Raw genomic sequence first — 15601 nt, 5'->3', positions numbered from 1 at the left:
AAACAAATTAAATATTTGGTAAAGTAGTCCATTTTTAAGTCAGTTTTTCTTTTTTTTCATAAATAAAATACATTATTACAATACATTATTTTCCTTTCGGCCTACTTTTTATGTACTATGTTTGGTCGAGATATACTTATATAAGTATAATTAAGTATACTTGGTTTGTAATTGTGTTTAATCTTTTGATTGAGTGGCTATATATTCTATATTTTTGTATAGTTTTACAAACATTAAACATCTTATTAAACTTCCATTGTTTGAAAATATTGATTAGAATATTTATATAAAACATGTCCTAATTCTGTGTATCTGAATTTTTGTGTAGGCTAGTCCACTGGCAGTGTACATAGGAATTTCCTTAAAATTTACTTAACTTTTTTCCTAAATTTTTCTGACTCCCTGAATCTATGTTTTCACTGTTATATGGTATCTGGCTCTATGGCTCATCTTTTAGTACAAAATATCAGGATCAAAATACAGGAAAAGAAGAAGCTGAAACAAGTGATAGGCCCTGTCCCAAATGTGTCTGGTTGTCACCAGACCAAGCTCAATCTAAATTTGAACATTGGTCTGGGGAGTCTGCCATGTACTGCACAAGAGGCGTGATAAAAGACCATAGTTCAAATGACTCTGTATTCAATTGGATTGTCTTACAACCAATCAGACCACAAGAGGTGTGATCAACGGACCCTTCTTTATCCGTCATCATGTTAAACCCACCAATAGTGCGCCAGGTAGATAAGCCAGTTTGTGATTGGTAAAAAGCAAAAGTGTAGCAGAAGCAGTATAAATTAATGTACAGGTTTCCAGAGTTGCAGGACGAAATCAAATCGACGGCAGATCAGGCTGGGTTTACCTGGTCTAGTCCCAAATGGCACCCTAAACCCTCTGTCTTCCTCTGAGTCCGCATATTCACTACTAAATGTTGCTTTGACTGCCGGGTAAAAGTCCTCTGCGTAGCTTGCAAACTAGCAGGCTCAGCTGAAGTGTGCATCAAGGGCACATGGCAGCCGCAAAGGGGGGCGCTCACGAGCACCCTTCTTTAAGCTTAAACGACGAATGGAACACCCTACAGTCTTGTGGACTTAACGGACACGCACAAACAGCGGCCATTGTAAGAACACAAGACCGAACGTGCACATGAAGTGTGCCATTTGGGACAGGGCCATAAAAGATGTAAAATAACATGATGATCAAACATTAAACAGCTTGTAAATCAAAACTGCCTAATATTACTGAATGAAATGTTGAACCCAAGAAAAGGAAACAACTGTGAAGCTTTGGAGGTATTGATAGAATCTTCTCCCAACTTTTTTGTTTAAAATGTTGCCTTTCTTTATGAAAGTATAACTTAACCACATTCGAGTGTTGATTAAAAAAAAATGATGCACGAAAGTATAATAACATGTCTGTTAAAATTAAAGTACAGTTAAAGGTATATTTCAAGTATAAAAATTTGATATCTACATTTAAGTTGATATCTATCTACATTACCAGTAGTATACTGAAAGTGCAAAAAATATATATAGATATTCAACTATAAGTATAATGTTCACTAGTTTTAAGTTCACTTTAAAATTTACAAGTATACTTCCAGCAAAAACTACTAAACTAGTTTACTAGCCTACACTACAAAGTAAACTTTCATAAACTAATACAAATTTACAAATTGTATTAAAATAGTAAACTATGCTTAGTACAGATGCAGTACAATCGAGAAACCTAGTTATGCACTTAAAGTTTACTACTGTTAAACTTATATGACACAAATATATACTTTTATATACTGAAAATGGGCCAATTTAGTCCCAAGCAGTATTGAAATAGACTTACAAGTACACATTGATATGAGTATACTTACTACATAAAAATAACTTAAAATAACTTCATAAAATTTACTTGAAGTATACTCCTTTTTTGTAAGGGACGTCATCAGGGAAGGGAATTCGCTGCAAGAGGGAGGGGAAGTTATTGATTTAAGATTACAAGGTATACAAGATTATATATTTTTAATAAATAAATAAAAACATGCTTGAGTAAATTATTTACAATAAATGTGTCTCACTGCAAATGCCATATGTGAAGGATTTTGGGTTTTTTTAAAAAGAAAAGAAAAAATAAGGTATTTTTTAAAGGCAGTGTTGATAGAAATACGATGCCTTAAAATACTGTCTATATATGTGGCTCACTAAGTTTTGGAAGAGCTTTGAGGTGAAATCACACTAAAACTTCTAGCCACCACTAAAGTGGCTAGTGTCAATACTTCGGCAACTTCCAGCAAGAGGTTTCATCTAATCCTACTGGGTGATAGAGCTCACTTGTTTTTGTAATACCAAAGTTGCATGAGAGATATTCATAACATCTGCAGAGAAACATCAGGCTACATTTACCACCTGTCACGCAGTACAGTGAAATTCACAGGAATGCTTTTGCAATTTCTGCATCATTCTCCAAAAAGGGTTTATGATATGCTGATATTATGCTAAAAGTCTAACAGTGCGGTTTGTAGATTATGGTCCCATTATTGCCCATGAAGATATTAGAAAGAGACTAATGACAGACTAATGATTTCTCAAGCACACTGAAATAATAGAAATATATTAGTGTGGCAACACTATCAGAAAAAAAAAAGTGCAAAACTTGTACCTTTAGGGGTATAACAGCTTGTCACTGGGGCAGTACCCTTAAAATTACATCTTTGTACCTTTTTTTACCCTTAAAAGATGCATAGTAGTACCAATATACCTTAAAAATACTATTATGAAACATTTAGAGTTTAAAAAAAAGGTACAGCGATGTCTTTTTAAGGGTACTGCCCCAATGGCCGCTGTTGTATCCCTAAAGGTACAAGTTTTGCACATTCTTTTTGACAGTTGAAAGCCTCCATTAACATCCACCACAGTGATGCCACTCAAACTGCCATATCTTCTCTCCCGGTGTAACAGCCAGTCTGTCTTCTACTGCATTCCCCTGGAGAAGGCATGGCAGATGGGCATGTTGGTGGACAATCCCATATTGACACATTAAGCAGTGGATTTTGAGGTCTATAGTGCCCTGCACCATTACAGCTGTCTGGGGCACTTTGTAGCACTCTGGCCAGCAGCTGCAGAGTTGGATAATATTACTCGATAATTGGGAGGCTACAAGCTCAAGACCCACAGTAACCTTGTTTGACGTGCCGGAGAACATTAGAGTCAAGGTTAATAGAGTAAAACTCCTGCAAGTCTGTGGTCCATGTGTAGTACATGTGTAGAAGAGCAGGGATAATCTAAGCATGCCAGAGTTTTGGGATATTGTCTTAACTTGTAATTGACTAGGGACCAATTTAAAAAAAAAGTATAAATAAAAAATATAAATACAAATATAAATAAAGACAAAATAAAGACAAACAAATAAGTAAATCTTTAATACAACAGTCCTTTCATCTTTGCTTAATAATAATAATTAAAAAGTATAAAAACCAAAGACAACTGTCTAGGTCTAGGCTTTGGAGGACACATTCCAAGGTAGGAGGCATCAAGGTACGTCAGAATCCAATTTTAACTCAATTTCCTGTCTCCTAAGATACCTAGATCTGAATAATTTTAAAGGAACTGTATGCAAGAAATGTATTTAAAATAATCATAAAATGGCCCTGATATGTCACTAGACATTAAGAAATCATGTTCATTTCAAATACTTATATCACTGACAACAGTAGTCCAGTCAGGATATTGTCATTTAAAAGTTGTTGTTGCAGCCCTCAACTGATGTTGATGTTGTCATGTTGTGTTTTGGCCTGAAGCTCCACCCATCGACCAATCACAAAGTTAGTAGTGTTTCGGCGTCCGGGTTGCCAGATCTGCTCTAGTTACCATAGCTGCAGCTAAACGTTCCTGCAGACTATCTGGCAACCTCGAGTCAGGGAGAGGGGAAAGTGATTGCAGTACCAGTTTTGGCCACAATCTTACATACACTTCCTTTAAGGCAGCTCAGAGGTATCCTTCGCTGCCTTTGATATCCCACAATCCTGTGCGTTCCATTGTGTGATCGTTGATGGTGCCTGAAAGTTGCAGTTGGTGGTCAGTTTGTGTGTAAATGTAAGTTGAGGTTTTTGATCAACATTATCCACTTCTGATGTTCTTTTATATATTGAGAAATTATGATTGTAGTAATTAAATATTTGCTTCATCATCACCAAAGCTCGCTCAATTTTGCTGCAGATCATTAAACTATTAGGCCGTCTCAGAAGTTTGTCCGAAATTAGTTTTGAAAGGCAGCTTTGTGTCAAAATGCTGCCTACAAAGTCATTGCCTGATAAGTTAGCGAGACAATTCAGCTGCCTAAGGCCTGAGACACACTAGACGATTTTCAAATCTTAACCGATTATAAAAGGGACCACAGACATAAGGGCAGTTTCAACCGATTTTTAGCATTATCCTACCTCCAAATGCACAAACTAGTAGATTTGTCCGGACCGTGAGACCACACACGCCTGTCAATTGTAGTAACATTTTCACAGTGAGACGAGATCTCACATGACATGAGAAGAAAAACAAATGGAGGACAGTCAACATCGTCAGCTGGTTCTCCTTGCGTAGTAAGGAGAAAAAAAGAATATGGGTGATCTTTCGCAATACTCCACCTTTCATGGTATGTTTGTGGCTGCCAAGTTTCAGCTAAAGAAGCATGCGACTTCCAGACTTGCTCGCTCTCATTGGCTATCGCTGGTTTCACATCAGCCCGATCAAAAGTCATAAATATCCAAAAATGTTGACATCTATGATTTGGGATCATGCGGGCTCTGACACAGTCAGAAGCATTAAAATAACCTAAATGACAGTACAATTGAGGATTTTTTGGACAAAAATGCCAGAGAAGCCTTGAATCGGTTCACAAACCCCAGATAGTTGGGGGTTGCAAATCAGGCCCAAATCAATCTTAAAATCTTCGAAACCCTAATCAAAATCAAATACACTCCTCAGGGCAGAGGCCCACCAGAACTGAAATTGGCCAGGTAGGGGTTGAGTTGTTGGTTTTTTTTGTACAGTGGAAGTTTTTCACTGAAATGTGCAGCACACACAAATAAATTAACTGGTGGAGGGCAAAAATATAAAAAATAAAAAACGTCCTGTTTTGTTATTAAGGCATGGGGTCTATCAATCAAACTAGACTCGTGCTGTCAACTTCACCTAGAACTAACCTTGAAATTCCTTCGATTTTAATCCGTTTACAAAGAATAATATTGAGTAAGCTTTAATGAATCGCAAGGCCATTAAAACAACTACTCCAGTTCATAAATAATTCAGTCATGCCAGTGGCCCCTGAATTCAGGTTTGCTGCCCAAAAATCACTCATGTCGTTTTGGTTCCCAGTTTAATATTGGATTACAGGGAGAGAGAGAGAGCTCTTAGAGAGGCAGTGTGCTTAGAAAGTACATCTCCATAACAACAAAACCAGCCCAGGTAATTGCATTTTGGACGTGTTGTGCATCGGCTAGTATTAAGGATCTAGAAATGCTGGTTCGGGCTGAACAGAACTCCTCATGCAATTAATCCCACTTCACTCAATCCATGAAACACGATTGCGACTGGCAATTTTCATCGCTGGGTAGACTACAAACTCTTTTGAGAGACACGTTCGAAGTGATCCACAAAAGGGGTTCTTGTGTAGGTCACTGCAATTAACCTTTGGGTGACATTCGGTGAGCTTAATAGCTCAGAACGCTGTAATAGCTGTAACACTACCTTGCAGATCGGCAGCGTTTTATACCCTTTTTTTTCTTTCTGTTTCAATAAACCTCACTAATACATCTATTAAACAGTTGGCTATCATGACCATGTTTTGTCAGTGCATCAAATCATGTTGGTTAGCAGTATTACAACATATTACACTAATTGGCTGGTTTATATATATAATGCTTCATTTAAAGGGGGGGTGAAATGCTGTTTCATGCATACTGATCTTTTTACACTGTTAAAGACTTGGAATCCCATACTAAACATGGACAAAGTTTCAAACGTTAAGGTGGAGGTTTGATGGGAGTATTTCTTTGTCAAAAATACTACTTCCGGTTAGTCATAAGTTTCGGCAAGTTTTTTGCGATCATGCGTCCACTTTGACGTTAATGGGGGCGGAATTTCCTTGTATGGGCCTTACGGACAATTCTACCGGAAGAGCGTGAGAGAGAGAGGGAGAGAGCGAAAGTAACAGGCTACGCCCATCAAAGCGCTGGCTTGTAGGATGCGCTGCACAGGTGATGTGCACAACTAACAATGTCACCAAAAAAGTGCGTTTTTGGTTGCCAGACCAAGACAGTCCTGCACAGATTCCCCAAAAACCTCGCGGTAAGGCAACAGTGGATGGAATTTGCTTTTCCTGATCAGCAACTGAGTTGCGCGAATGTTTATATCTGTTCACTGCATTTTGGTGCCGACTGTTTCATAAACAAGGCCCAGTTCGACGCCGGATTTTCCAATCTCCTAATGCTGAAGGATGGAGCAGTCCCAACGATAAAGGTCCCAACGTTAGAACCGCGGGCGGTGAGTTAGACTGCTTCAAATGTATGTGTTTTTGCCTATGCTCATCAAGTAGCCCAAACATGATCACGTATAGTTAATTGATCAATGGAGCATGCGATGTGTAGTGCGTGTACATTTGTTTAGCTAGCCACTATATGTGTAACTTTATGTTTGTGTATTGTAAAAGCACTCCAAACAACAATACACAAAGAGGGGGGAAATATGTTGAACTAAATAAGCACGCTTCTTCATTCAAATGTGCTACTATTCCGTGTCTTTCTATGTAAACACTAACTTAGCCTGCCGTGCAAAACCAGTCCGCTTAATAACGTTACAATTGTCTACACAAACCACGCGTAAACACACACACGCACGTGCACAACTGCACTTCCCAAATGTACACCTTCAAAGACAAAAATACGACGATATAATTCAAGTATAAATATGTAAATAACACAAGCCGCTAAGCATATTATATAGTTAGTGTATAACTTGTACCACATAGAGACGTCCTGCTCTAGTCGTTTTTGCTGCTGCTCCTGTTCAACTTCCTCTGGGTCTGATTCCGGATCATAGATGTATGGCTGTATCTGATTAAAAGCCATATTTTTATTTTGAATAAAGTTTTTCCCGCTGTTAGGGATGACACAGCTTTACGACGCACTCAACCCAATAACAGCGGTGCGCACACGTCATTCTTTAGCTCCGCTCACACGATACGACCCCACCCGCTCTGCTTTTTTCGGAAAGACTCGGAACAGCACATCTTTCTTATATAATTATTAAAAAAATAAAGACTTTTCGGAGATATGCAGGATGCAATGCTACTCTATAGGTACTCAAGATTGACATGACACTGACTGAAACTGAGTGTTTCACCCCCTCTTTAAAGGTGCAATGTAGTATTTTTGCAGTAAAATATCCAAAATGTTTCCAACTATTTGTAAATTGTGAGAAAATTGCTATTTTAAACAAGGAGCCGGGACATCTGAGGAAGTCGTCTGTCAATTGCGTCATATCTGCATTACCCTCGGTTTCCGCAACAAGCGTCACAGCAGCCGCTGAGCGAACGCACAGAGTAACGCCATAACTTAATTTTAAACACACGTAAATGTACCTAATATGATAAATAAAGCAGTGTTACCTCATACTCATGACCGGAAAAGCGGAATTGGCGCCCACAACTGTGTCCCGTCATAATAAAAGTCACGCTGCACGCGAGCCATGTGTTCGGCAACAATCGCTCCAGCTGCCTTGCTCAGCTCCATCAACACTCGGTCCTGCTCTGCTTCATCCTACAGTAACGTTAATAATCACATCCATGAACATGATTTCTGCCTGAGTCCTATCCCGACTCTTTTCTCCCGGTCGTAAGGTAAAAACCACATGTCCTAAGATTCTGAGCTCAAACTTGGTGTCATCAAACTACACCTTAGTTTTGAAAAGGCGTCCTCTAGCGGATGGAAAAATTACATAGTGCAGCTTTAACCATATTAATTAATACTTAGTTTGAAACATATATAAACACAATTGGATTTTTGCATACAGTATACTTGCAAAAAAGCTAAACACAGGCCCTTTAGCACACAGGAATGGCAGACAAGACTCCAAGCAATTCAATATATTGAAAAAAAAATACTATCAGGCAATTCAAAATAGACACTTTAGTAAGTGAATAGGTTCACATGCAGTCTATAAATATAAGATTTTTTTCCCCCTTTTCCATTCACTGTGCTGCAGTAAATCTAGCCTGTGCTCTAATACATATGCATGCACCCTCCTAGCCTCCTTGCCTCTATAACTGTGAATGTCTTTTCTTAAATAAAAAACTAAACAAATTGTGAGTCGTTGACAAATTACATCGCCAACACAAAGCTTGAAACGTCCGTTTGATACCAGCTTGCATGTCTATGATATTCAAATGTTTCTCTTTGAGGAAGCAATAAGAGAACAGAGTCAGCGGGAGATGCCGAAAATACTGCCAGCCGTGAAATGCATGTGCTTCGTTTATCTGTAATGCGTTTTCAGTTTCCAACATCCATGAATTCCCGCACTGCAAAAATGCACAAATCTTCTCCCAGTGCTGGAGATGAGCCTTTTGGCTTAAGCAACCTCTGAAACCTGGGGCTTAGAATCTCATGAGCTTTTGTATTATGAGTTTAATTCAAAGTTTTGTGGCTTTTAGTTTATGTTTATTAGGCCAATGATATGCCAGCACACTACTAAAAGATGACACACTTAGACACATAAAAATAACCAAAAATAACAAACATTTTACAGGGGCCCATGCAAATGTTTTGTACAATGAAATTACACCAGCTGAAACTGACTAGCATTAGCAAATAGAAACAAAAGCTATTGGCTAGATCAGCAGAAAATATGTCAGAGGAAAGAAAAGGCATTTAATGAGGGGAAATAAGTCATTAAAATGAGCTTGGACAGAAATTCATTAGAATTTCTTGGCCAACAAATTAAGTGTGTCCAGACTATTTTGACAATGAATGTTGATTAATGAGCGAACAGCAAGACAAGACAACAACCATAAGACAAATTGTTTGAAAAATTGATACTAGACAATAACCGCTAACAAAATAAAGACCTCATGTAATTAAAAAGTGAATGTTTGTGTCTTTTAGTCCATATTTGTGAGCTCTGAATGTGTCCAGACTGAGTATACTGCAAGAATATTTGACTTGAGTGAGAAAATGGCAACAGAATACGTGTCTGAATGTCCTCCACATAATCAAAGTCAAATTTAAGAATACTCCTAAAATGACTTTTTCACTGAAGTCTATATAATTTCTTTGGCCAATAAAATGCTTTAGTAGATTGACAATGTCCCTTCGTCTAATACTACCATGAACAGGGGACAACAAATTAAGTGTGCCCTGACATTTCTGACACTGAGCGCTGATTAATGACCGCCCTACTGTGACTAGACGAAAGTCAGAGGCAGATATGCAAGGGTGTTTCATTCTAAAATAGGACAATGGAAGACAAAATTCCCTGTGATGACCTATTGACTTCAAACTACTGGAAATGGAGATCTGAGTCTCCAACAAGCGCTAAACCCGATCCTAGAATATCCCATGGGATTGTCCACTTATTCCACAGGAGCTATGTAGCATTCCAGCCATGACAACTTGAGAACCCGAGTATGCACATCTACAGTATAACGATCCACAAAAGAAAACAATAGCCCAGAGAGTCATGAAATGCTGAATTATCCAATTATCTGCCCGTATACTGCAACAATATTTGGGATTCCAGTAGCCAAAACAATGATTTTATCAAGCATAGAGGCACCTAGAAAGCAATAAAATTAACTTTCACCTTCAGCAGGCGCCTTCATGTAAAATATTACATTCACAGCTCTGATACTATGGCTGCATTTCCATTACCCTTCAAATTGTGCAAATTTAAATTGTGGTGCTCAATGGAAACATGTCGATTATGCAAAACCTCCCATATATCGCAAAAAAGGTTTTACGCTTGAGGTGGTTTTTCAGGCAATTCAAAAAAGGAATATTTCACAAAATTGCAATGTAAATGTTTTTGGGTTTTTTTTTTTTTGCATTTACAGGTCACCTGGACAAAAGATGGGTTCTTTATTCTTATTCTTGGCTTAAAATTCAGGTGTGACAGCCATCTTGGCTGAAGGACGACCAGGACAGGGCGAGTCTTATCCCATCCTGGCCGCCATGCCTGAGTCTTAAGCCAAGATGGCCGCCACACCTGAATCAATTAAAAACTAATCAACAAGAAAAACTACAAAGGACTACACAACATGCAGTAAAAAAAGGAAATAACAGAAGTCCAAGACAAGACAAGGGGAAGACAAGACAGGAATCATAACAACTGGATTCTAAAGAATAAAGAAAATGCCACAATTCCTCAAGACCTCAAAGCAGAAAAATAATGGCTAATGCGGTAGCTGCAATATATATGTAAACCTACCAACATGTTTTTGAATGACTAATCGCAAGAGGAAAAAAAAACTGTTTAGTCGCATAACATCTGTAAATAAAAACGGTGTCATTTCTCAAGTTTTTTAATCGACATCTAGAAAATATTGTTTTTTTTAAACAAAAGTTTTGCATAAATATGTAATGGAAAACAAGCTACAATCTGGGAAATGCATCACAAATTCAATACTGTATGTGCTATTAACAAAGTGGGTTAAAGTTTATTTTAAGGTGACAGTAACACGTTACCACATGTACATACTATAGTAATAACAGTAAATGATGCATAATTACAAGTAACTAACCATAAACAAAGCCTATAGTAAGCACATGTAGTAAATTAATATTACTCAATACTTATTTAAATAAGTACAATGTAACTACAGGTACTGTACATCATCTTAAAGGGTTAGTTCACCCAAAAAAATGAAAATTGTCGTTGGTAATGAAATAATTTTCATTTTTGGGTAAACTAACCCTTTAAAATAAAGAGCAACCACAAAAGGTCATATTCTTGTTCCAAAAGTAATTACACATCATGTGTTCTATTAGAGTGAGAAAATACTGCATCATATTCGATAAAAAAACATTTAGTTTGACACTGGACAGTCATTTGAGGATTCAATCACTGAAAAATGTGACATCCGAAAGAGACACAAAATGTAACGATGTAACAAACTCCAGGTGTCAATTAACACCTAATGCAAGTTACAAAAGAAGCCTTTTTGTTTAACAGAGCGATTAATTGAGCAGACATTTGTCTGACAAATATCCTATACATAGTCAACAATTACATTTGCAACACAGGCTACAGTAGTGTGACTGTGGTGTGCAGGATAAATTAAAAAAAAGATCAATAGAAAAACTGTAGTCTCATTTCCTACTGGATTTGAAAACAAAAAAACAACAATTTTGGCAGCAGCCGCATTAATTATGTACAAAGTAAAGCAACATTTCTCAGAAGTTAGTCCTATAGGAGTGCGATTTATTGGCTGCATGTTCCCAAAAGGTATTCTCAATTTCCCATTTCAAACTAAGAAAGCGCTTCTTGTCAAGTAACGTCTCTATTCCAAAACACAACACACTAATTAGACTAATGCCCTTAAAGACCATTTGTCCTTAACTAACACATCATCAGCTGTTCATTTATATGCATTCCAATCATTCTTGCAGCGGCTGCAATCTCTAAGTGACACAAGAAAGGGAACATGTCTATTTACTGCCAAGATCCTTAACACTTCACAGAGAACCCAAAAACCGCTTCATGTTGGGATAATAATAACAACTTCAAAGAAAACTTAATGAACTAAAGTATACCACACATTTTATAATAATGGCAAGAAAACTGCATAAAGAAACTTTTACTGAAAATCAGAGATTGTGAAACTCAATCCACATGCACTCTGTCATGTCTTTTAAAGCTACACTGTGTAACCATTTTAGTTTATTCTTAGCTAAAAATACTTAGTTCTTTCAAAAATATATGTGCTCATTAATGTATATTTACTTCTTTCAAGTAATAAAGTATTCTCATAAGTACGATTGAAAATACATACGGGTGAGGGGTTCGAATGCTGGTTGCCATGTTGCCCCTCCATCTTAAAAGTACATTAGCCAAAGAGGGACATACCCGTAAATTCAAGCTTCGCCTTTCGTGTTTTAACACTCGATGGCACTCATGGAGGAGGTAGAACTGGAAGCCATGTTAATCTTGGACTAAATCGGCCACCGTAGGAGTTAAAACGAAATCGGAGTTGAGAGGAACAGAAACTAGATTTACTGGATGGTCATATACCTTTACACCGCTAGATGGGGAAAAATATAACACAGTGTAGCTTTAAAAGAAAAATCTATTAAATGTCACTGAACAAGGACCCGATCAATTTTGTGTTATTTAGAAGAAGAAGAAAAAAAATCAATGTGTGATGGATGAAACCCATTCCTTACCATGTCTCCTTTATCTCCCTTTTGTCCAGAATGTCCTGCCAAAACCGGAAGCCCTTGATCCCCCTTTTCAAATACACATACGTTGCATTAACATACAATATTAACATTATGCAATGTTATTATGCTAAATCGGCTCTCTGTATCAGGTCTAAAACACTGTGATCAAAATTCAGAGAGGAGTCCTAGCCTGAACTCTGGCTCTTTGTACTTCAGAAGAGATTAGCTGAGCATCACCCGCTGATGAAGTGCATGTCTGTGCCCAAACACCCCCTTATTTGTGCTAAATTGCTTCTAATAAGCTTTTATTTCTGCCTCTGGCTGTCATCCAAGTATACGGACTGGCATAAATGTGCTTTAATTGGCCATTCATTTTGCATGTGGCATTACCTCTGGAGTGCTAACTGGCTCATTTTAAGAATGCTTTCATGGTTTAACTTTACCTTCAGAGTGGGACAGTGGCAGCGGTCGGTGGGGAGCTGAGCTGGCATGGACAGCATTCTGTGGAGGTATCCTGTGACCATTGGGGCCGCTGTGGGGTTGTGGGTTACTACAGGTTCACACTGGTAAGATATATATAAAAAAAAAAAAGGAAATACATGAAACTGTGTTAAATTATTCACACGTAGACCAAGATAATCAATTATATGCTTTGAATGGGATATATGCGGGATTTTCTGCATTAGTATTCATGCATAGTGCATGCATATGCATCTTCTTCTGAAATGCATAACACTGGCAAAATGTGTTATGCTAAATATATCATTTGGTGCTGTAAAATCTAAATATCAATGTGCTTGAGTTCAATTGTGATTCATTTGAGAACCACATTTGTATATTTTCTTCAGTATTACTGTGCAACATTAAAGAGTGCATAATGAATATTTCTGTCAGGACCACTATCGTCAATGATAGACAATTAGCATATAGTTTTAGATTGGTGGTATGGTTCTGTTATGGCCAAGTTCTTGGCAAGAACTCCCTGCGCATCCATGCAGTCTAGCATGGATAAAAGCATGAAGAGCAGTCAAACCCCTGTAGGGTTGCAGATAGCATAAATGTCAATATTAAAATGTACAATCTAATTTGGGAATTTAGTCTCATTCAGGAGTAATCAGAATGCCAAATCCTTACTGACGAGAGGAGGAGCTGGTGATGAAGGAGGACTATTACATTGATTGACTACCATGGTAGGGAAAAAAAATACTATGGTAGTCAATGGGGCTCAAAATCTGCTTATATACAAACATTCTTCCAAATATCTTCCTTTGTGTTCAGCAGAAGAAAGGCATTCATGCAGGTTTGGAACAACTTGAGGGAGAGTAAATAATGACAATTTTCATTTTTGGTTGAGCGCTATACGCTTGATACTGTATGTATTGTAGGCTCTGTCTCCTGAAGTATTTGGTTTAATGAGAAACCACTCAAACTATTAAGTTTTTAAAAAAAAGAACTGAATCATTAGGAATGAATTGCCAACAGACCATTTAGCCAACCTGAATGATCATTTTATTGACACGTTTTTTAGCGACTCAAAACCATATAGTCCATAGAGTCTGAGAGTTTGAAGGTACACTGTGTGGAAAATATATGAGATGGGAGGAAAGTTTATGCTTTTGGTTTCTCTCACACATACATTATATATATATATTATAATGTGTGGCATTTTTTATATATTTTTTGCTCCTCTGAGAAACTTTGCATTCCCCTCATAAAATGTGTTCATTCCCCAAGAAACTTTGCATTCACTCTCAAAGCTTTTGTGTTTGGGAAGTTTCTCCTGGGAACACAAAAAGACAAAAGCATTAACAAATAAGTTTTCCTCCCATCTCATATTTTTTTTTCCTTCAGCATGTCCCTTTAGGGGCTCCAAAGATTCCCAAACAAATGACTATCAAGAGCCAGATCTTTTTAATGAATTACTGTTATTTAATACATTTATTTCATTTAATAGTACACTTATTTTAGCTCTAAAAAAGACTAAAAAAGTGTCAATAATTGCAAAAAAAAATAAACTACGGTTATAAAGTTCCCTTTCGGGGAACTCGAGCTGCGTCGAAACGCTGTGAGAACGCCTCTGCGTTAATGCGTCGTGAAGCGCCTGTAGAACCATTCCCTCGGAAAAAAGATCGATCGTCGGCGTGATGACGTCATCGACCGGAAGCTATAAAACGTCCGTGAAAACAAACAGGAACTAGCTTCTGTGCCTTCAGTAAGCGATCTGTGTGAACCTGTCTGTCTATTTGGTGTTTTTGTCTGTCTATTGAAAGAGTTTTTCCACCCTTTGTTAAATATTCCATATATATTTTACAAAAAAGAGAAAATAAAATAGATAGAGAAATGGCGAGCGAAAGCAGTAACTTTAAGAGGTGTGTTCATCCCTGCCCACGCTACATCACGAGTGGGGATACACACTCTCTTTGTGTTGCCTGCTTGGGAGCGCAGCATGCCCAGGCAGCCCTCGAGGGGGCTGCTTGCGAGCACTGTGAGCGTATGCCACTGAGAACGCTGCGCTCCCGCCGGGCACTCTTCGAGGAGGGTGCCTCGGCTCGTGTTCCCCGCGGCTCTGGTCCCGCTGCTGCCGAGGCAGAGCGGAGGCTGCAGTCGTGGGGTTCACAATTGGATGTTGCGGAGGGGTTTGAGACGGGCGCTGCCTTATCTCTGCCCTCACCCGCTCCATCCAGCGGTTCTTCTCGGGGCTTGGAAGCACGCATTGCGGTTTCTTCCCCCCCGAGAGAGCCGCCGGTGCTCCAACTATCCAGCTCCGAGGAGGTGGACGTTGAGAGCATCGCGACTGAAGATTCGCCACTTCAGTCCCCTGCGAGTGATGAGCTCGTTGAGGTTCTAACGCGAGCCGTGGCCAGATTAAACATCGACTGGCCCGTAGAAAGATCTGAGGCAGGAAAGAGACGTTCTAGTAAATTAGACGAAAGATTCCTGCCCGCTCGCGCTTTAGAACCTCAGCGGCGGGGCCTGCCATTCTTCCATGATTTGCACACCGAGGTGGCAACATCATGGAAGAGACCGGCATCTTACCGTGTGTTCAGCCCTCAGACTACGGTCTATAGTAACATCATTGGGCTGAAACACTACGGTTATGGGGCGATGCCAAAGGTAGAAGAGACGCTTGCGAGCCATCTCTCGCCTTCCTCGGCATCGTCCCTAAAGGCCCCGACTTTGCCCACCAGA

General features: G+C 38.7%; 1 protein-coding gene across 3 annotated transcripts in view; it reads right to left on the bottom strand.

The window, feature by feature from the left end:
* LOC137045021 (collagen alpha-1(XIX) chain) overlaps positions 1–15601 on the bottom strand; it is a 305351-nt gene that overhangs the window by 261955 nt on the left and 27795 nt on the right. For all 3 annotated transcript variants that reach the window (XM_067421446.1, XM_067421447.1, XM_067421448.1), the window contains exons 8-9: positions 12856–12975; positions 12416–12478 (exon numbers count right to left, since the gene is read on the bottom strand). In XM_067421446.1, coding sequence (XP_067277547.1) covers positions 12416–12478; positions 12856–12975 — 183 coding nt within the window. The remainder of the gene's footprint in view (positions 1–12415; positions 12479–12855; positions 12976–15601) is intronic.

This window comes from Pseudorasbora parva, chromosome 17 (genome assembly GCF_024679245.1).
Source record: "Pseudorasbora parva isolate DD20220531a chromosome 17, ASM2467924v1, whole genome shotgun sequence".
Taxonomy (NCBI): Eukaryota; Metazoa; Chordata; class Actinopteri; order Cypriniformes; family Gobionidae; genus Pseudorasbora; species Pseudorasbora parva.
The sequence above is the reverse complement of the archived record's forward strand: the minus strand, read 5'-3'. Positions and strand labels throughout refer to the sequence as shown.